The following is a 23,999-nucleotide window of genomic DNA, read 5'->3' as shown; positions in this document are numbered from 1 at the left end:
AGGTTAGATCCCCGGCCTTGCTCAGTGGTTAAGAATCCAGAGTTGGAGCTCCCGTCGTGGCACAGTGGTTAATGAATCCGACTAGGAACCATGAGGTTGCGGGTTCGGTCCCTGTCCTGGCTCAGTGGGTTAACGATCCGGGCGTTGCCGTGAGCTGTGGTGTAGGTTGCAGATGCGGCTCGGATCCCGCGTTGCTGTGGCTCTGGCGTAGGCCGGTGGCTACAGCTCCGATTGGGCCCCTAGCCTGGGAACCTCCATATGCCGCAGGAGCGGCCCAAGAAATAGCAACAACAACAACAACAATAACAACAACAACAAAAGACAAAAAAGAAAGAAAGAAAAGAATCCAGAGTTGCCATGAGCTGTGGTGTAGGTTGCAGACGCAGCTTGGATCCAGTGTTGCTGGCTATGGTGTAGGCTAGCAGCTATAGCTCCAATTCAACTCCTAGCCTGGCAACCTCCATATACCATGGGTGCGCCCCCCCCCCAAAAAAAGACAAAAAAAATTTCAGGATTGTTCTTATTTAGAAAAGCAAACAAGTTACAGGGGATAAAAGGGACAAACCATTTAGTTTTTCACCTGTAATCAGATAAGAGGAACCATTCTTTAAAAATTCTTTTGTGTCCACAAAATAAGGATTTTTAAATCCCTCATAATGGTCCCACTCTACGTGGAGAGTGAGTCCAGTCAGACCCAGCTGTTGGAGCTCTGTCTTAATATACAGTAAGGTTCTTCTGAACAGCTGTCTGGTGGCAGCTGAACACCACTCAACACTAGTGCAGTTATTCAAGTGATTGTCAAATAATCCAGCTTCTGAGGCTCTCTTCATATCCAGAGTTCAGAATCAACATGCTCTTTATTACCTAGCCATGGTCCAGACTGTTAGTGGAAAAACAAACTTTATTTTGGGCTTATGGTAAAGGTTATTAATATGCCCAAACAAAAACCTTCTGTCCTGAAACTAAATAACCTATCTCACAATAACAGACTCAAAATGCGTATTAAATGTGTCTGCCCCAACATTCATTCATCAGCTTTAACACTGTCCTCAAAGTATCTTCCCTTCCAAAGGAAGAAGGGGTATGATCCATAATATTTGTACAGAAGGAAATTAATGAACTTCTCTACAATTAAGATAAATATAATTTAATACACAGAAAGTCTCCAGAAAGTCGTGTAATCACAATTTCCATTAACAAGGGTCTCCTCTGACACAAGCAAAAAGACTAAGACGCTTTGCACAAACTCAAAAGCTGCAATGGATCATTTCTGATGGCAATAAAAATTTTGCTACTCATTCACTAAACTGAATAGTCAACACATTAGCAACAACTCCATTAACTGAGGCGAAGCTTAACTGCAATCAGGTTAAAAAATTAGGAAAAATATTAAACAAGACCAACAATGGACCATTTCTTTGAACAAAAATCCACTGATATAAATAGATACAAGAGTCAGGAGTAGGAGTTCCTGTTGTGGCGCAGTGGAAACAAATCCAACTAGGAACCATGAGGTTGCGGGTTCGGTCCCTGGCCTGGCTCAGTGGGTGAAGGATCCGGCGTTGCCATGAGCTGTGGTGTAAAGGTGGCAGATTTGGCTCGGATCTGGCGTTGCTGTGGCTCTGGTACTGGTGGCTACAGCTCTGAAGAGACCCCTAGCCTGGGAACCTCCATATGACACAGGTGTGGACCTAGAAAGGACAAAAGACAAAAAAAAATTCAGGAGTAGATACATACGGTTTAAGTCCTAACAAAAAGTGACCTATTGGGGGGGAAAAAAGGCAACCATCACAACTTTGTTATATATGCCAGGCAACTGATCTGGATACATAGAAACCAGCAATGAACAAAATAAACCAAGTCCCCGATCTTATGGAAGGTATATCACAGTAGGGAGAGGCACACAATAAACAAATACATACAACAGTGGTAATCAGTACTTTGGAGAAAATAAACCAGAATAAGAAGTTACAGGGGAAGGGCAGGATGATCATTTCATACAGCGTCGTCAGAAAGAGACTCATTTTAGGCCTACAGCTATTTTTCACATTAGAAAACACTTTTCAATTCCAGATTTTACCCAGCTGTACAATTACTAGTATCATTAGTTACTTCACTGCTCCTCTACCAATCTTATAGGAAAATAGTCTATAAAAGTGATTATCACTAAGTCAATAATTATTTTGAGGGAGCCTAGAGTGCTAAGAAACATGCTGATACAAGAGGAAGCAAAAGCAGACACTAGACTACCCACAAAGAGATTCCACTCTACAAGCGGAATCAGAAATTCCCTTATGGAGATATTGATGAGAATACAATCATAGTAGGAGACCTTAATACCCCCCTCACATCAATGGACAGATCCTCTAGACAGAAAACCAATAAAGCAACAGAGATCCTAAAGGAAACAAGAGAAAAGTTAGACTTCATTGATATCTTCAGGACACTACATCCAAAAAAAGCAGAATACACATTCTTCTCAAATGCTCATGGAACATTCTCAAGACTCGACCACATATTGGGACACAAAGCTAATCTCAATAAATTTAGGAGCATAGAAATTATCTCAAGTATCTTCTCTGACCACAATGCCATGAAATTAGAAACCAACCATGGGAAAAGGAAAGAGAAAAAACCTACTGCATGGAGACTAAACAACATGCTACTAAAAAACCAATGGGTCAATGAGGAAATCAAGAAGGAAATTAAAAACTACCTTGAAACAAATGATAATGAAGACACAACCTCTTAAAATCTATGGGATGCTGCGAAAGCAGTGCTCAGAGGGAAATTTATAGCAATACAAGCCTTTCTCAAAAAAGAAGAAAGATCCCAAATGGACAACTTAACCCTCCACCTAAATGAATTAGAAAAAGAAGAACAAAAAAGTCCTAAAGTCAGCAGAAGGAAGGACATTATAAAGATCAAAGAAGAAATCAGTAAAATAGAGACTCAAAAAACAATAGAGAAAATTAATAAAACCAAGAGCTGGTTCTTTGAAAAGGTAAACAAAATTGACAAACCCCTGGCCAGACTCACTAAAAAGAGGAAAGAACCCAAATAACCAAAATTACAAAGGAAAAAGGAGAAATCACAACGGATACTGCAGAAATACAAAAAACCATAAGAGAATACTATCAACAACTATACAGCAACAAGTTTGACAATCTGGAAGAAATGGACAATTTTCTAGAATCTTACAGCCTGCCAAAACTGAATCAAGTAGAAACAGACCAACTGAACAGACCCATCACTAGAAATGAAATTGAAGAGCTCATAAAATCACTCCCTACAAATAAAAGTCCAGGACCAGATGGCTTCACAGGTGAATTTTATCAAACATATAAAGAGGAATTGGTGCCCATCCTCCTGAAACTCTTTCAAAAGGTTGAAGAAGGAATACTCCCAAAGACATTCTATGATGCCACCATCACCCTCATTCCAAAACCAGACAGAGATACCACCAAAAAAGAAAACTATCGCCCAATATCACTGATGAATATAGATGCAAAAATTCTCAACAAAATCTTAGCCAACCGAATCCAACAACATATCAAAAAAATTATACACCATGACCAGGTTGGGTTCATCCCAGGTTCACAAAGGATGGTTCAACATACGCAAATCAATCAGCATCATACACCACATTAACAAAAAAAAAAAGTCAAAAATCATATGATCATCTCAATAGACGCAGAAAAAGCATTTGACAAAGTCCAACATCCATTCATGATCAAGACCCTCGCCAAAGTGGGTATAGAGGGAACATTCCTGAATATAATCAAAGCCATTTATGATAAACCCACAGCAAATATAATACTCAATGGGGAAAAACTGAAAGCCTTCTCACTCTAATCTGGAACAAGACAGGGATGCCCACTCTCACCACTGCTCTTCAACAGAGTTTTGGAAGTCCTAGCCACAGCAATTAGACAAACCAAAGAAATAAAAGGCATCCATATAGGAAGAGAAGAGATCAAACTGTCACTGTATGCAGATGACATGATACTATACATAGAAAACCCGAAGGACTCAACCCCAAAACTACTTGAACTGATTAATAAATTCAGCAAAGTAGCAGGATATAAGATTAACATTCAGAAGTCAGTTGCATTTCTGTATACCAGCAATGAAATATTAGAAAAGGAATACAAAAATACGATACCTTTTAAAATTGCACCTCACAAAATCAAATACCTCAGAATACACCTGACCAAGGAGGTAAAGGACCTATATGCCGAGAACTATAAAACTTTAATCAAAGAAATCAAAGAGGATGTAAAGAAATGGAAAGATATCCCATGTTCCTGGATTGGGAAAATCAATATTGTAAAAATGGCCATCCTACCCAAAGCAATCTACAGATTCAATGCAATCCCTATCAAATTACCCAGGACATTTTTCACGTAACTAGAACAAACAATCCAACCATTTATATGGAACCACAAAAGACCCAGAATCGCCAAACAATCCTGAGAAACAAAAACCAAGCAGGAGGCATAACTCTCCCAGACTTCAAGAAATACTACAAAGCCACAGTCATCAAAACAGTGTGGTACTGGTATCAAAACAGACAGACAGACCAATGGAACAGAATAGAGAATCCGGAAATAAACCCGGACACCTATGGTCAATTCATCTTTGACAAGGGAGGCAAGAACATCAAATGGGAAAAAGAAAGTCTATTCAGCAAGCATTCCTGGGAAACCTGGACAGCTGCCTGCAAAGCAATGAAACTAGAACACACCCTCACACCATGCACACAAATAAACTCCAAATGGCTGAAAGACTTAACTATACGACAGGACACCATCAAACTCCTAGAAGAAAACATAGGCAAAACACTCTCTGACATCAACATCATGAAGATTTTCTCAGGTCAGTCCCCCAAAGCAATCGAAATTAGAGCACAAATAAACCCATGGGACCTCATCAAACTGAAAAGCTTTTGCACAGCAAAGGAAACCCAAAAGACAACAAAAAGACAACTTACAGAATGGGAGAAAATAGTTTCAAATGATGCAACCGACAAGGGCTTAATCTCTAGAATATATTAACAACTTATACAACCCAACAGCAAAAAAGCCAATCAATCAATGGGAAAATGGGCAAAAGACCTGAATAGACATTTCTCCAAAGAAGATATACAGATGGCCAACAAACACATGAAAAAATGCTCAACATCGCTGACTATAAGAGAAATGCAAATGAAAACTACCATGAGATACCACCTCACACCAGTCAGAATGGCCATCATTCATAAATCCACAAATAACAAGTGCTGGAGGGGCTGTGGAGAAAAGGGAACCCTCCTGCACTGTTGGTGGGAATGTCAACTGGTACAGCCACTATGGAGAACAGTTTGGACATACCTTAGAAATCTATACATAGAACTTCCATATGACCCCGCAATCCCACTCTTGGGCATCTATCCGGACAAAACTCTACTTAAGTAAAGAGACACGTGCACCCGCATGTTCATTGCAGCACTATTCACAATAGCCAAGACATGGAAACAACCCAAATGTCCATCGACAGAGGATTGGATTCGGAAGAGGTGGTATATATACACAATGGAATACTACTCAGCCATAAAAAAGAAGGACATAATGCCATTTGCAGCAACATGGATGGAGCTAGAGAACCTCATACTGAGTGAAATGAGCCAGAAAGACAAAGACAAATACCATATGACATCACTTATAACTGGAATCTAATATCCAGCACAAATGAACATCTCAGAAAAGAAAATCATGGACTTGGAGAAGAGACTTGTGGCTGCCTGATGGGAGGGGGAGGGAGTGGGAGGGATCGGGAGCTTGGGCTTATCAGACACAACTTAGAATAGATTTACAAAGAGATCCTGCTGAATAGCATTGAGAACTTTGTCTAGATACTCATGTTGCAGCAGAAGAAAGGCTGGGGGAAAAATGTAATTGTAATGTATACATGTAAGGATAACCTGACCCCCTTGCTGTACAGTGGGAAAATAAAAAAACATTATAAAAAAAAAAAGAAATTCCTTATGGAGCAGGGAGTTAATAAGCATCCAACGTTGTCACTGCTGCAGCTCAGATCCCTGCTGTGGCAAGCTTTGATTCCTGGCCAAAGAACTTTGAGATGCTGTGGGTATGGCTGAAAGGAAAATAATTACTGTTAATTTTTAAAAAAGGGGAATCAATCAATCACATAAACGTGTCTTAACAAATTATACTTGCCAGCAACTCTCTTGATAACTTCTGAGAAAAAAGAAAAAAATACACAGTGCTGTAAGAGTACATGATGTAACTTCCGGGTAAAAATGGCACATTAAATGTGACTCCACTCTTACCCCCCTTCCAGACACCCAACTAAACAGAAGAACAAATTCACAAGGAAAAAAAGTGAAGAAGGAAAGGACAGAATTTTGGAAAGTGAAAGCAGACAGATGAGTAAAAACCAGCTCAGACAACCCAAGTGTGCGAAATCCTAAGCTAGACTCCAGGGCTATCTGAGAAGTAACCTAATTTATACTGCAGATACTGTTGATAGCAACAGATACCCTGGTACTGTGACTGCATGAAAATCTATTTGAGACACAAAGCAGACCCTACTCCTTGCTCCTGGGCCAAGGGCCCCCCATTCATCAAGATAAAAGGTGAAGAGTTCCTGTCGTGGCACAATGGTTAACGAATCCCCGACTAGGAACCATGAGGTTGTGGGTTCAATCCCTGGCCTTGCTCAGTGGGTTAAGGATCTGGCATTGCCGTGAGCTGGGGTGTAGGTTGCAGACGCAGCTCGGATCCCACGTTGCTGTGGCTCTGGCGTAGGCCGGCGTCTTCAGCTCCATTTAGACCCCTAGCCTGGGAACCTCCATATGCTGCAGGAGCGGCCCCAGAAAAGGCAAAAAGACAGGAAAAAGGAAAAAAAAAAGATAAAAGGTGAAAAGTTTACTCTCTAAGGAGTAAACAGAATCTCAGACCTGGCAGTCAGCTGGCACAGCCAAAAGCATCATTACCATACTAAAAAGGCAGGAGAATTCCAGTGGAGTTTTACAGATGCTGATATTTCCTCTCAATCTTTACATTATACTGTGCAGCCAAAGCCCAAGAGAGAAGACTTGAAAAAACTGATACTTGGGTCTTCCTAATGAAATGGTTTACCTTTAATGCCACTGAAGCTTTGTCATTAATCCCGTATTAATGGGTTAGTTTTTGTTTTTTACAGATTCCTTAGGCTTTTCTAAGAAATCATTTCATCTGCAAATGGAGATACAGGTGACCCTTGAACATTATGTGTTTTCACTATAAGGGTCCACTTAGATGCAGATTTTTTTTCCATATTAAAAACTACAGTACTAAACAAACAAACTACAGTACTACCTGACTGTAAGTTATGCACAGATGTTTGACTGTGCTACCCTCAGTGCCCCAACCCTCATGCTGTTCAAGGGGCATGTGCACTCACTTTACTACTTTTTTCCTGATCCTTTTCTTTTACTACTTCTTTTCAGATATTTCTTTTTCTTACCTAATTACCCTGGCTAGAACCTCCAATACAAGGCTGTATGTAAGTGCTAAGACTGAGCAATCCTAATCCTGTCCTATTCCTGACCTTAGGAAGAAAGCAACCAGTCTTCACCATTAAGTATGATGTTGGCTATAGGTTTTTCAAAGATACCTTGACCAAGTTCAGAAGTTCCCTTTAATCCTTCATTTGAATATTTTATCATAAAAGAGTGGTATGTTTGTCAAATACAGTTTTTATCCTTCATTCTATTCATATAGCCTATTACACAGTTGACTCTCATACTGAACCAACCTTGCATTCTTAGGATAAATGCCTCTTGATGAGGTTGCATAATCCTTTTGCAAGTTAGTGGGCTGGGTTTGCCAGTACTTTTACACCTATATTCATAAAGGATATTGGTCTGGAAAGTTTTTCTGTAACAGTGTTCCAAATCCATTCTCCAGTTTGCTGGGTATCATGAGCCAGCTGTTCATAGAGCAACAGCAGCTCCCAAATAAGGTCAGTTCTACAGTGCTCTCTAGGTATTCTTCCTTGAAGGAGTTCAACCCAATGTGAGAGAAGTCCAGAAAAAGGAACATAGGCAAAAGCCCTATTAAGAGGGAGGACGGTAAATGAGACAATAAAAAAACTTCATGGCTGGAGAGCAGAAAGCAAGACCATGTATGGTGCGAGCTGCAGCCTAAGCATCAGGCAGGAGCCAGCTCATGCAGGGAAGAAATTTTATGGACAACGACCATTATGCCTGAGTTTGTCCAGGGCAATTTCCATTTATGCTAGCTGTCCCAGTATAATTATTAATAGGTTCCTCTTTCACATATAGAAAGAAGTATTCCTGTTTGGATGCTTAAATTACATGGTCACACTACTATTAGGTAATAATGAGGATTTTACTCTTATCCTATAAGCTACTTAAAGTGTTTTAAATAAAGGCAGTGAAGAGGTCACTTTTATTTATTTATTTATTTATTGGTCTAATTAGGGCCACACCCAAGGCATATGGAAGTTCCCAGGCTAGGGGCTGAATCGGAGCTGTAGCTGCAGGATCTGAGCCACATTTGTGACCTACACAGCAGCTCACAGCAATGCCAGATCCTTAACCCACTAAGCATGGCCAGGGACCGAACCCACAGCCTCATGCAAACTAGTCAGGTTCATTACCACTGAGTCACAACAGGAACTCCATGATCACATTTTTTTTTAGTGCAGAATCTTAGAGGGGTAGGTGTTCTGATACCCTATCCACTGTTGCGTTATATAAACATCAAGTAAGACTCTTTTTAAATTGACTTTTAAAAAGGTCTTCTTCCTTCCACATCAAACATTCTATGGGACCCAAACTTATGACCTTTATTCCTGTTTATTCCTTAATTATGCTCAGTGGCTTTGACCTCACCACACCTCACCAGCATTAAACACTCATAGTCAACAATAAGCTCCAAAGGGAGTTCCCGTTGTGGCACAGTGGTTAACGAATCCGACTAGGAACCATGAGGTTGCGGGTTCGATCCCTGGTCTTACTCAGTGGGTTAAGGATCTGGCGTTGCCGTGAGCTGTGGTGTAGGTCGCAGATGTGGCTCGGATCCCGCGTTGCTGTGGCTCTGGCGTAGGCCGGTGGCTACAGCTCCAATTCCATCTCTAGCCTGGGTACCTCCATATGCCGTGGGAGCGGCTCAGGAAAAGGCAAAAAAAAAAGGCAAAAATACGATAAGCTCCTAAGAATCAAAGTCAATGGATACTTCTTAGTTCTTACCAAACCAAGACTGTACTAGCATTCCTTTGTAAAGCTCACTGTTTCAGGACTCATTCTTGTCCTACCTCCGGCTATCACAGGTCATCTTCATCATGCGTTTTCCATCTTCTGCCTGGTCCTCACGTGGAGATGATTACCATGTCTTTGACTTTGCCCCTCACCTCTTTTCTTTCTTTACCCCCCAATACCAACCCACACTCTAAAACTCTATCTTCAATCAGGTTTCTCTCCAGAACTCCAGTGAAGTACCCCAAATTGCCAGCTGACATATCCACCCAGAAAAGCAACAAACAGCACTAACTCACAACTAACGCTGGGCGGGGTCCTCCGAATCTGCTCCTTCCTGTCAGTATCTCTCAAGAGCAACACTACCTCCCCAGGCACCCAAGCATGGGAGCTGTCACCCTAGACGCCATTCTCCCTCATCTCCCGCACTCAGTATCTCTTAAATCAATCTTCCGCCCTTTCCCACTTCCCACCTCAGCTCCGGAGCTGTATCTTTACTCCCAAGTGTGCTTACTCAATGTTTTTAACCTCTAGTCTTCAGTAATTAACATACTCCTTTTTCCTCCACATTAAAGCTACATTGATCATGTCACTATTCCGCTTGAAATTCATTATCTAAAACCCAATCTCCCCCCACCACATATTTACATCCATATATATATGGCCCTCGTTAGACAAACTATTTGCACTTCAGGACAACACCTTCCCTAACATTTTCCACGTATTACTTACCCCCAACCCCAATTCACTGATTCACTGCCTCTCCAATTCTCCTGGGATGTCTCCCAAAAGTTTTACAAGGCTCCTACTATGGCTCGTAGGTAGCCCCTTTCTCCATAGCACCATGTAGATACTGCTATCGGAGCACTTATTACACTATATGAGTGTACTGCAGTCATAGGATCGTAGTACTGTGTGTTTTCTGTCTTCCTTACTAGACTGTAAGCAGCTTGATAACAGGGACTAAGCGCCTCTCATCTCCCTATCCCCAGAATCTGGTTCAAGGCCTGGCTTGCCATACTATAACAGGGAAGAACAAATCTTACTCCATATTGGATGTGTTTCTTTTAACTTTTGTACTCTATTTCTTTTGCTACAACTTAATCCCTAAAATGATGTTGCTTACAGCTTAAATTATCCATAATGGCTCAACTCCAGGAACATTGCCTTCCATGCCTGGACCTTAAGCTGAAAACCTTTGCTTCGCTCACAGGACACAGTCACAGGTCCACCTGTGAATGGTTTCAGGAAAGAAGAAATTAACCTATTCCTTCCCAAGTCTGGCCTAACCCAGAAAATATTTGCAACAACTTAGGGACCTTTTTACTTTACTCCTCTCTGTTTTATAAAAGAAACGAGCAGCCATTGAATACCTGCACAGCTGCGGCATAGGAACTTCCATATGCTCCGGATACAGCCCAAAAAGAAGAAAAGAAATTAGCCTCCAAACCCTGGCAAGATGGAAGATGGTTCTTTGGGACACTAATCCACCATCTCGGAGAGCTGGCTTTCTGATTAAACTCACTATTCCTTGCCCCAAAACTCATCTTTTGATTTACTGATCTGTTGTGTGGCAAGCAGGACAAGCTTGAACTCGGTAACAGTAGCTGTTCCAAAAATGTGCGCTGAATTAAAAAAAAATGAAAAGAATATTTCTGTCATGAGTATTAAAGACTTATTTAGAGATTTTAGTTCTTTTAAAGTTATTATTAAGTTGTGGAGTAGGAAAGCTTTTCAACAAGGAAGAAAAGACAAAGGAAGTCTCTGAGTAATTCATTTTTACCCTTTCCTTATTAGCAAATGAAGCCCTCAGTATTTCAAACACCTGCCTCAGTTACTGTAACCTCATGAAAAATTAAAAATTATCTCAACTATCACCATGAAAAATGTACATCTAGTACCACTTCCAAAAGTAGCATCCAAATGAACCTGAAAGTCACATGTCTTGTGTAAGACCTCAAGTTCAAGGACAGATGACAGTGCTCAATGAGCCTGCTTCAGGCCAGTATTAAATGAGGTGATCCATGTAAAAACCCTCTAACAATGCTAGAAGACAGAGCTAGGATCTATTCTAGCTGACATTTATCTGCTAAGTTATCTCAGGCAAAATACTTGAGGCCCTCTGAGCCTGAAGTTTCCTCACTCATCAAAAAGGGTAAGGCTTAAAAACAGTACCTGTAAAGCATCTAGCATAGTACCTGGCAAACATAGTAAGAACGAAATAAATGTTAGTTTTTTGTCCTGAATCCTGCACAAGTATTCTAAGCTCTCCAGGTCTCATTTTCTGAATATACAAAATGAGCTAGATTGTAGTAAAAGTGCTATAATTCTATTCATGATCAATAAGTACAAGTGCAGTAAGGGCAAAAAAATTAAATTTTAAAAAGGACCAAGGAAACATACTAGCTAAGGAATGTCTCACTTAGAATCCAAGCCCACAGCAAAGATTACAACTTAAATGTGGATCTTTTTACTCCTTTATGCTTGCAATATGAGTGTAACAATAAAAATGATCGAGAACTAAAAAGAGGAGTTTCCGTCATGGCTCAGTGAAACTGACTAGGAACCATGAGGTTGCGGGTTTGATCCCTGGCCTCGCCCAGTGGGTTAAGGATCTGGCGTTGCCGTGAGCTGTGGTGTAGGTCACAGATGTGGCTCAGATCCCGCCTTGCTGTGGCTCTGGCATAGGCTGGAGGCCAACAGCTCTAATTAGACCCCTAGCCTGGGAACCTCCATGTGCCACGGGTGCGACCCTAAAAAGACAAAAAAAAAAAAAAGAACTAAGAAGAATCCCAGGAATCAAGAAATAAATTCCCCTAAACGGGAAATGGACACCCTTCTGTTAATGGCATCAAAAATTGGCAAACTTACTATTACTTTATCCAATGGTTAACATTTAACCAGTAAAAATTAGTTAACATTTAACCATTAAGTTATCCAAAAGAAAAAAATGTGATACTGCCAGCAAAAGAGATGATAATCACAGCTCTCTACGACCTCTCAGAAATCAGGTAGACACAGTCACTGCAAAGCCTACACCTTGGGTCACAGCAAACTGAGTGGCCAATAAAAGTTGTTGACATACCCTTATCTTTTTTTTTTTTTTTTGTCTTTTTGCCATTTCTAGGGCCGCTCCCACGGCATAAGGAGGTTCCCAGGCTAGGCGTCGAATTGGAGCTGTAGCCGCCAGCCTACACCACAGCCACAGCAACACGGGATCCAAGCCACATCTGCAACCTACACCACAGCTCACAGCAATGCTGGATCCTTAACCCACTGAGCAACGCCAGGGATCGAACCCACAACCTCATGGTTCCTAGTCGGATTTGTTAATCACTGAGCCACAATGGGAACTCCTGTTGACATACCCTTAAAGTGATAAAGTACATTTACTGACATGTAAAGAAGCTCACAAAGCAGTGTAGCATGAAAGGTTACATATTGATATTTACTATGAATCCATTTTTTTGTCATGAATATAAACAGGAAAACTTCAGAGGTCTTACTTATGGGACTACGTGTGACTTATATTCTTCTTGGTATTTATCCGTATTTTCTAATTTTCCACAATGAACATACAATTTCTGTGTAACAAGAAAATATTAGGTTTTTTTTTTTTAATTCTGCAAACATAACACCCAAAACACAATCCTCTTGTTAGAGAGATATGGGGGAGGGTATAAGTTAAAACTCTGATTGGGAAACTTCCCTGGATCCCAGAAATTGGGAACTTCAGTTAAAACAGGGTCCCAACGCCCAGCTGAACTTAAGGCTCATTCTCACTGTTTGGGCATGAAACAAACCTACAGTGATGATCTAAAAGTCTAAAGATCTCTAACTCAGACCTGAGGTGACATCATCTGGACGAATGAAAAGAACAAGCGTAACAGTGTATAAGAGGGGAAAGAAAGATGTAGCAGCATATTTTTTATGGTGCTTAATCTTTCATTCTGTGTGTTTACTTCCTTGAATCTGGGTACACCAAACGATTACTTAGTCTAACCTCCTAGTTTGAATAAACAACTCCAAAGACATCTTGCTCTAGCAAACATCCTTTGAAAGCAAGGGAAGGACGCATCATAACGGTTTAATTACTTAGGACCTGCCTCCTAGACTTTAACACCAAGTCTAGGGATTTCATATTTAAAGTTCTTCCCTTGAAAATAAAAGTAATTATTTACCATGAAGTTTATGGCTTCACATTAAGACCAGAGTTTTATTGGCAACTTGCTTCCATCAGGGTAAAATCAGAACATAAACCAAAGACCAAGTAATACATGGGATCAAAGTTTTTTGTTTTTCAAATGATTTCCCACATAATAAGAAAAAGTCTCTAAAGCAGATTAGCATTTATTATTTTAGGTTTGAAAACTGAAAAAATATGTTAAAATAACCCTGCAGATACTGTTTAGCCTATGCAACTAAATTCCACTCTGTGTGGCCAAAATATGTACAGTCAACAGTGAATATATAGTAATGAATATAAGGTAGATGCCAACCATCCCCTTCTGCCCTAATAAAGTAAAAGAGGGAGTTCCCATGGTGGCGCAGTGGTTAACGAATCCGACTGGGAACCATGAGGTTGCGGGTTCGGTCCCTGCCCTTGCTCAGTGGGTTAACGATCTGGCGTTGCTGTGAGCTGTGGTGTAGGTTGCAGACGCGGCTCGGATCCCGTGTTGCTGTGGCTCTGGCGTAGGCCGGTGGCTACAGCTCCGATTCAACCCCTAGCCTGGGAACCCCCATATGCCGCGGGAGCGGCCCAAGAAATAGCAACAACAACAACAACAAAAAGACAAAAAAAAAAAGAAGAATTAGTTTATCTTAGTTACATTTCATTTCAGTATGCTTCCTAATTTCTTCAAAATGCCAATTCAGATAAAAATCCACCCATTATTATGAGACAAGTAAATTGACAGGCTAGAAAAAGGTCTAGATTTCTTCATCTTTGCTGTGATTCAGAAAACCACTACTTACACCTGTCCCAATTATACTGAAAAGGAAACAAAAGCTCAAAGAATTAAAGTCACAAATCACATACCCCAAGTCACAAAGAGTAGGAAGCTGTACCTTCACTTAATGTTCTTGCTTAATATGACTCTGTCTCAGGCTAATGTGACTGACAAATGTCCCAAGTATACTTGTTAGTAGCACATCAGCATCTGGAAACACTTTTTTAATGAAAACACAAATCCAAAATTCCCAAGAGAAGTTTCCTTACCAATGCACTAAAGAAGGGAAATCAGAGGAATGTCATTTTCCCAAAGGAATATACTGTGTAGGCTCCATCCCCCTCAACCTCAAACCCAGCCTCCTCAAAACCATGATGCTTGAGGATGAAGGCAGGAAGCCTATGAATCTTCAAATGCATATATACCCTGAAAAATTACAACCAACAGTACTCTTCATTCTGTTTGGAGGAAAAAATGTACTATTTTCGTAAAATTTAAAATATACCATTTGCTTTGAAAAGACATGAAGTTCCACTTTAAATAACAAAATTTTTGTTCGGCCTCTCAAAGATGAATTTAAAACACCAGCTTTGAGGCCTAATACATCTCAAATACTAAACTATGTTCCTTAAGACATTCTTTTCAAAAACTTTTTTTTCTTTTTTTTTTGCTATTTCTTTGGGCCGCTCCTGCAGCATATGGAGGTTCCCAGGCTAGGGGTCGAATCGGAGCTGTAGCTGCCAGCCTACGCTGGAGCCACAGCAACGCGGGATCCAAGCCGCGTCTGCAACCTACACCACAGCTCATGGCAACGCCGGATCGTTAACCCACTGAGCAAGGGCAGGGATCGAACCCGCAACCTCATGGTTCCTAGTCGGATTCGTTAACCACTGCGCCACGACGGGAACTCCCCAAAACTTTTTTGAAATGAAGGGACAGTAAATTGACTTGCTCAGCATCTCAAACAATTCTACAGCATCCATTATGTTAGTTATATAGCAGTGAGCCCCCCTCTCCACTTTCCTAATTCATAATTCTCTATAAAGAGTTAATCACTTTAAGAGTTAATCTTACATCCTTTCAAGCTTGACTATCTACCATGAATCAATCAACCAATAAAATTTATTTGTGTTCTAGGTTCAACTCCTAGAACCTGAGTCAAGTGAACTTACTAAGAAGTGGTCAATTAAAAAAACATAAATCAGAGTTCCCACTGTGGCTCAGCTTAAGAACCTGACATTGTCCCTGTGAGGATGCAGATTGCTGCAAGCTGCAGCGCAGGTCTCAGATGTGGCTCATGATCCAGTATTGCCGTGGCTATGGCATAGGCCTGCAGCTGCAGCTCCAATTTGCCCCCTAGCCTGGGCAAATTGTGGCCATAAAAAGGTAAATAAATAAATAAACAAACAAACCATTCCTCTCATATTTGTAATCCAGAGCTCTAAAACCAAAATTTTCATCAATTCATTTGGTGACAAAACCTGACCTGAATGGACGTGACGCTATTTTTAGTTGTCTTTCTCCACTTACTGTGACTATTAATATCTTTCCCTGAAGAAATATCTGTTTCATATAGGGTGCTAACCCAGACCCCACTGGGAGTGTCACATACAGGTAGACATCACATTAGCTTCCTAAAGTTGGAATTGCTTTTATTCCAAACACATGTGGCCATAAGGGTGTTACAAAAAAAGACTGTGAACCCATGACACTTAAGGAACCAAAAAAGTATGCATCCACAAAACTAGCTACTGAACAACGAATCAACATATTTAATTTTCTTATATTTAGCCTGCCTGCATAATTAGTTAATATTGAAATTTTTAAATAAGTCAATTAACTTTTTTGTTTAAAGTGTTGACTGATGGCATTCATTTTAGAAAGTGGACCCCTAAAAAACTTCCAAGGAAATATAATTAGGCTTGGACTAAATCAGAGTAGCTGTATCTTTTTTCTTTTTCTTTTTTTTTTTTTTTAAGGGCTGCACTCATGGCATATGGAGGTTCCCAGGCTAGGGGTTGAATCAGAGCTGCAGCTGCCAGCCTGCGCCAGAGTCACAGCAACACTGGATCTGAGCCACATCTGCAACATACCAATGCAGCTCACAGCAACAGTGGACCCTTAACCCACTAAGCAGGGGCCAGGGATCAAACCGGCATCCGCATGGATATTAGTTGGGTTTCTTTCCACTGAGCCGCAATGGGAATTCTAGAGTAGCTGTTATCTTAGATCTGAGATCAGTTTCCCTATGAGAGAGCAAACACCTGCAAAGAAGCTGTTGTCAAACTCTTTCTAGCAAGGGCAAATGTCTCCTGGAATTCTTCTGTCTCTGAGGGATGTTGCATGTTTAAAAACCAAAAAAGGGAATAAGTTATTTTGGAATTCAGATTCTCTCAGGATCTGGTGTTGCCAGGAGCTGTGGTATAGGTCACAGACCCAGCTGGGATCTGGCATTGCTGTGGCTGTGGCATAGGCCAGCGGGTACAGCTCCGAATAGACCCCTAGCCTGGGAACCTCCAGGTGTGGCCCTAAAAAAAACAAAGAAATAAAAATAAAAAATAAGTCCTCTCGAGATTTGTTTTCTTAAAAATCTATCTAAATGATTTAATTACAAAAACTCTGACTCCAAATAAAAAGTCAAAGAGAGGGAGTTCCCTTGTGGCATGGGAGGTTAAGGACCTGGTGTTGTCACTGCTGTGGCCTGGGTCACTGCTGCAGTGAAGATTCAATCCCTGGCACAGGAACTTCCATTTGACTCGGGCACAGTCCCAAAAAAAATACTAAAGAGAAAATTATTCTTAAAAGAGCTCAACAGACCCAAACAGACACTAAAACATTTCTTCCTTTTCATTTTACAAATTATATTTCCATTATTGCTCAAAATTAAATGATTTCCAAGATTCCCAAGGAGTACTAGGCAATAGGTATTGACCACCCCACTAGACTGTGAAAAAAGGCAGTAAAGGAATTCCCACTATGGCCCAGTGGGTTAAGAATCTGACTACAGAGGCTCAGGTTGCTGTGGTAGGTTCGATCCCCCCAACCAATACAGAAGGTTAAAGTATCTGGCATTGCCGCAGCTGCAGTTCAGATTCAATCCCTGGCCCAGGAACTCCCATGTCGCTGGTTTAGCCATTTAAAAAAAAAAGAAAAGAAAAGAAAAGAAAGAAAAAAAGAAAGAAAAAGGGCAGTGAACAAAAAAAGGATCATTAGCAAACATTTCGACAAATTTCTAGTAGATGAAATGTAGATAAAACACCTATCACAGAACATGCAAACAGGGGCTACAGAAGAACTAAAAATGATGGGTTAATTCAGCAACAGCTTTGTACCTCACTCTCCTGGGCACCCGTTAACATAGCTGCAGCTTTTCCAACAAGTTGGCCAAGAGCATGACCCATTCGTAGACAAAATCCTACTTTGTTCTTCCATTTAGAAAAGTGGGAAGGAGCTACCTAAACAATTCAGCAGTAATATCCAAGCACTACCTAGCCCTTCCCTTGAAAATGCAGACAACCAAGGATCAGCAATTGGGATAGTCAGTGGGAAGAAAAAAAACACACCAAGTAAAAAGAACAAGTGATCAGGGAAGAAAATAATCCAATTAAAAGAAGAGAATTTTTAAAAGAAAACCCTAAACACTATCATGAAATTCAAGAAAATAATTCATACAATACATGAAGTAATTCGTACAATAGATGAAGCCAAATAAAAGCTAAATAAAAAGCTGTACAAAAAGACTTCTTAAAATTAAAAGTATGATTTCTGTCTTTAAAATGTCACTATTGAGCTGTGGGTGCAACCCTAAAAAGACAGTAAGTAAATAAATAAATGTCACTACTGAGCTGAAGAAAAGCAAAGAAATTTCCCAGAATGAAAAAAATAAAATAATGAGAAAACAAGACATTCAAAATTCCAATAAGAGAGAACAAAGAAAATGGTACACAGAAAACATAGGGAATACAGTAAATTTTCCAGAGCTAAAGAAATATCAAGAAGGGGGACTTACTTTTTTTTTTCTTTTTTTTTTTTTTTTTGGTCTTCTGTCTTTTTGAGAGCCACACCCGCAGCATATGGAAGTTCCCTGGCTAGGGGTCTAACTGGAGCTGTAGCAGCTGGCCTACATCACAGCCACAGCAAGGCCAGATTCAAGCCACATCTGCGAGCTACACTACAGCTCACAGCAATGCTGGATACTTAACCTACTGAGTGAGGCCAGGGATGGAAACCAAGTCCTCATGGATGCTAGTTGGGTTCATTAACCGCTGAGCCACGACAGGAACTCCTGGGGACCTACTTATAACAACTACAGTGCTTAACAGAATATCCATACCTAGACTTATCACCATGAGATACAAGGAAATGGGGATAAAAGAAAATTCCAAAGCTTCCAGAGAGGAAAAACAAAGCAATTACCAAAAGAAAATAACTGTGAGAGGCTTTAGGTAGACATTAACAACAACAGGGTGCTAGAAGACAATGAGGCAATATGTTACTTTCCAAGTTCTGAGGGAAAATGTTGAGTATTTTATACCTAGCCCAACTATCAATCAAGCATGCCACAAAGATCAAAGTTATTTTCAGACACATAAGCCTTGGTAAGTTTACCTCCTGCCATTTTTTTCTGAATAAGTTATCTAAGGATGTTCCCCAACAAAATGAGGGAAGAAACCAAGGAAAGGAAAATATGTGATACAGGAGGAAACTAGATGTAAATCAAATTCCTAGGATGTCAGCTGTATATCATCTTAAGAGAAAAGAGCTTTAAGGGACAAAAGTTGCCTCATGTAATACATATTGGGATCAGATAGCTTCAAAGCATTTGAAGGTATGCTCAAGGCAAATTTTTCTTTAACCAATGAGAAAAATGAAAAGCTATTTAAGGACAAAATTATACTGAGAAAGTCAGAATTGAAATTCTATAGTACAATGTGACATGTTTTGAGGAATTGATGGCATTTCGAAAAAATATATATACAGCTAATCCCAACAACAGATATACATACAAATCTTAAAAATACATGTATGTATGTGTATACATACACACACACACACACACACACACACACATACACACACAATCCAGCATACTACCTGCCATAGCAAAGAAAACTGTTTTCAATTATCAAGTCCTCAGACAGGACTTTCTTAACCACACCATCCCTTTATCCGGCTTTATTTTTATTCCCCCTAGTTATGTTATTACCTAACATTATATCACATATACTGATTTGATTCTAACACACATATTCTTCACTTTTAATCTTGCTGAAACCAACATGCATTTTACAACACATGCAGAGCATTTTACAACTATAGTCAGCCAGGTGGCAGTCTTGTTACTGTGTGAAAAACCTTCAGGGATAACTTCTGGAAAGATTATAAAAGCACCAGCATCAAAATGCTTCAAATCAGATGAAATTCAGTATTTATTTGCTTGTGGGTTATCGCCTCTATTGCAACATGAGAGCAATAACCTTTTCTTCCAAATCTCCGTCTAACTTTTGCATAAAACAGTAACTGGCAGGTGACATAACCTCTGCCACGCTTTAACATCTCTGAAACCAGAATGGGTCCAACAGGATGGATCCTACATAGTTGGCCCTGAAGTTTTTTTCTTCTTAGTGCTACACATGATAATGGTGAATCATATAAACAACCGCATCCAAGATGTGAAGAAATTCAGTAATGAAAAATCTGGAGGAAGATGGAAACAGTAGTGAGTGAACTGACCCATTTCCAAAGATGACTCCAAAGGTTAGTAAGTCCGGGAAACAAAAACATAAGCTAATTATTATTTTTGTTTTGTGGAATTAAATATCCGCGAAATAAAAACAGAAGGGCTAAATGTGACTGTCTCCTGGAAAGAGGCAGAAGACGTACAGTTTTTCACTATACACCAATCTATACTATTTTATTTTTACGAAGTACACATATTCCTTACAAATCGTTTTCCATGTATTTAACAAGAGAGGGAAATAGAAGTTCACATATACGAATCAGAGACCGAGACATGGATACAGACAGAAATATCAGAGGAACAAAGTCAGTCAGCATCAGGTATCTCCAGAAATTTCAACTGGCAATAGGGGGTAGAGAATTCTGGGAGCAAAGTGAGCAATCTTCTAAAGCGTGACATAAACAGTAGCTGCCTACTGATGACAGCTATGCCATTTTGCCCATCAAAAAAAGCAAGGTAGGATCAGCAAAGGCTTGCAAATTTAGCCTTGTGCCCTGGACTGAAAATTCGGATCCTGTTATGTGGAATAATTACAAGTTCTCCCTCGCCACAACTCTCCACATTTACACAACATCCTTTCATCTGCCCTGACCTGTCAGCACAATGACAGATGCGGGGACTGAGCTTGGTCTCTCGTATACCGGAAAAACCAAGTGACTATATGTAAGTGGTGCAAAAGCTAGGGGAGGGGGCTGCTGTCGGGGGCAAGCAGTCAGCCGATCGGAGAACGGTGGCAGCAACATGCAAAAACTCTTGTGGAGTCCAGTGCACAGAAGCACCCAAGGGCCCGCGTGTGTCTCCCCAGCAGACATCTTTCCCCAAGGAAAGCTAAGGAGCTCGAAAACCCAACTTGCCCGGAGCCGGCAGTGGCGCGCAGTTCTGACTCCTCCCCTCCCTCCCAGCCCAAAGCAAGCGCAGAAGGATCGCAAAAAGTCAGAGGGCCAAAACTGAGCGCGCCAAAGCGAGACCCACCCCCGGGAGACCAGGACGCCAGAAGCAGGTCCCTCCCCTTCCTCTCTCCGCCCGCGCAGAGCTCATTCATTCTCTAGGCCGGCAGCCCGTCCTCCCCAGCCGGCCATTCCTGCCCCGCAAGCCCACCAGACGCTTTGTCTCGGTCCGGCCGGAAACCGTGGCGCGCATTTAAGCGCGTGCCCAGAAGCCACCTCCCCGCACCTGGCGCTTGCCCGGCCTCGGCGCGCAAAAGCCTTCTGGATCCCGGAGTCCGAGGTCCGAAGCCGGGCGTTACTCCTCCGCGGCCAGAGGCGCGCACTTCGTCGGGTCCCACAGGGAACCCAAGATCGGGAAATGTACATCCCGGTTTTACCATCGCTACAACTTGAGGCCCCTGCGGGACCCCTGCGCCTGCTGAAAAACACTAGATTCTTCCTCCTTCTTGGAGATGGAAACCCTGCCCTTTCCGAAGGGCGTAGGCACCCAGGCCTTCGCCCTCCCGCCCGAGCTGCGCCCCCCACCCCTCGTGTGAGTTACCGCGGCCGCCAGGCGAGCACTCACTTGAGGAGCAGCTGGTCGTGCTCGGCTTTGAACTTGCCCAGCTCGATCTGCAGCTTGGCGCGTTCGCGGGCCGTGTCGTCGAGCGCGCGTCGTGCGTCGGCCAGCTCTGTCTCGTAGAGAGCCTTGAGGCCGGTGAGCTCGCGGCCACGCACCTCCTCACGTTCGGTCACCTGCAGCTGCAGCGCGCTGTTCTCTGTCTCCAGGCTGCGCACCTTGTCGATGTACACGGCCAGCCGGTCGTTGAGCTCGCGCAGCTCCTCCTTCTCCTGCAGCCGCGACAGCCGCGTGGGGCTCAGCGGCGTGGTGGGGCCGCCCGCGCGGCTGCCCGTGCGCGACTGCACGGGGGTCGCTGTCGCCATGGCGATCGGCGGGGAGAGCGGGGCGCGGAGGCCGTGGGCAGCACGGGAACAAGAGGGGCGGCAGGGGCCGAAGCGGGAGAGAAGGCACGAACCGGCGACCCACGCTCGCGGAGAGACCGGCGTGAGGAGGAAGGACGAAGCACCTGGGATGGCGGGAGAGGGGTTACAGCACAAAGGGCAAAGGGGGAGGACTACAAAATCAATCAGTCGTAAAATATCCTGTGTAAGAAAACATGCACACACTCACACACGCGCACACACACGCTCGGGAAATACGGGGCAAGGGTGGCCGAGATGGCCGAGCAGAATCCGCGCGCCGCCGCCGCCGCTGAGTCTCCCGCCCGCAGCACTTTGTTTCCTCTCAAACGGCGCTGAGCCGCGGGCGGGGGGAGGAGGGCGGAGGGGCGGGCGGGGGGCGGAGGTGGCGCGGGCCGCGGCGCCGCGCTTCCCAAGATGGCCGGCGCGCTCTGATACCTCACGTGACCGTCACTGGCCAATGGGGAACCAGCAGCAGGGGGCGGGCCTGTAAATTCAAAATCAGGCCCTCTGGCAACTGTCGGGTCTGTGAGCGCCTGGCTGGGCGTGGCGGGGGAAGGACTGAGGGCGGCGGGGAGGAGCGGCGAGGGCTGCTCGCGCGGCGGCCCGGGGCCCTGAGCCGGTCTGGTCTTGCCCACCACCCTACGGGGACCCCCGGCGGGGCCGGGCCAGCGGATGGCGGGAAGGAGCCCAGAGGTTTCCGGGGCGGGTCCGAGCCGCCGCCCACACCCGGCGGTTCAGGGAAATTCAAAAGTAAACGTCTCTAACAGCCACGCGCAAAACTCGTAGAGGCCGGGACGACCGCGGGCATTGTAACCTTATACCCCGCCCCGCGGAGAGGGTTCGGAAAACTGCCTGGAGGCCGAGCCGCCTTGGAGTTACGTAATGGACGCTGGTGTCCGAGGTTCAAAACCAACTGCGTGCGGGGTCCAAGGGAAGCCTTTTTTCTCTCTAGGGGAAAATGGTGTATCAGAACACCTCCTCCCATCAAAGTGACGCACGCGTGTCCTGAAGCCAAGCCGACAGATAAGATCCCAGAAACACCAACTGCTGATGAGCAGTCCCTGATCCATCTATTTCTTAACAATTTAGGGCGCTATAAAATCAAAACCACCTCACAAGTGATACGATTAACATGTTACTAAGTACATAGTAAACATGCTGTTTATTGTCATGCTGCAGTAAAATCTGAGGCATCAAGGTCTAAACTTGTGAAAACTTAAGTAGAAATGACTTTTGCTTTACAAAGGGATCCCTAAAATGTAATTGACAACAATGCCAATAGAATGTCCATTAATCCATTTTAACTTTCAGGCAGACACTTACTGAAATTGTCTGTGTGCCTTACCTGAGCTTTTGTTGAATTATCCGTCCACACACTTGCTTTTTGATGTGGGAACTGGAGTCTTTGCATTTGAAAATGTATCCTTGGGGAGTTTTTGGGTTCAGTGGATTAAGGATCAAGGAGTTGTCACTGCAGGTGCTTGGGTCGCTGCCGTGGCGCCCGTTGGATCCCTGGCTAGGGAACTTCCACATGGGCGGGGTGGCCAAAAAAAGAAAATGTATCCATGTAATAGATGAATTTCCTTACAGCACAGCAGGACACAGGACTGCACTGACACCCAAGTGGCTTCATTTGACTCCAGAGCCTTGCCCTTAACTATAACCTAGAAGAGCACCTCATAACCTATTAGGGACACATCTGTAGAAATAATTACAGGTTACTTTAATAATGGCAGAAATAAAGACTGAATGTTCTTTAAATAGTAGCCATGTACATAGGAATTAGTGAAGGGCACCAGGCTGCATATCATCCTCCATGAATTTCCAGGCACTCTATGATCATGATACTCTCATGAATGGTTTTATTTCCTGCCCTGTTATCTAAAATACCTCCCTCCTTCACAGTGAGTTGAAAAGGTTCTGTTGTGAAGTTGGTGATGTATATAAGTATTAAAATAATTTTAATAAATGAAAAGGATCTTGAAAAATCGAAATTACATAGAAAGAAATGAGGCTTAAAGAAGGTGAGTGCTGGGTCCAAGGTAGCAGAATCCAAAATGGGGTGTAAATCCACTCTCCTTGAAGCCCTTTCCACCACACCGATGGCTTGGTTTTCATTCCTTATTTTCCTTTTA

General features: G+C 42.6%; 1 protein-coding gene across 1 annotated transcript in view; it reads right to left on the bottom strand.

The window, feature by feature from the left end:
* LMNB1 (lamin B1) overlaps positions 1-22,227 on the bottom strand; it is a 58,652-nt gene extending 36,425 nt beyond the window's left edge. The window contains exon 1 of the mRNA XM_047778533.1: positions 21,467-22,227. Coding sequence (XP_047634489.1) covers positions 21,467-21,825 — 359 coding nt within the window. The 5' untranslated portion in view covers positions 21,826-22,227. The remainder of the gene's footprint in view (positions 1-21,466) is intronic.
* Positions 22,228-23,999: the final 1,772 nt, after the last annotated feature.

The sequence above is a fragment of the Phacochoerus africanus genome, chromosome 4, assembly GCF_016906955.1.
Source record: "Phacochoerus africanus isolate WHEZ1 chromosome 4, ROS_Pafr_v1, whole genome shotgun sequence".
Lineage (NCBI taxonomy): Eukaryota > Metazoa > Chordata > Mammalia > Artiodactyla > Suidae > Phacochoerus > Phacochoerus africanus.
The sequence above is the reverse complement of the archived record's forward strand: the minus strand, read 5'-3'. Positions and strand labels throughout refer to the sequence as shown.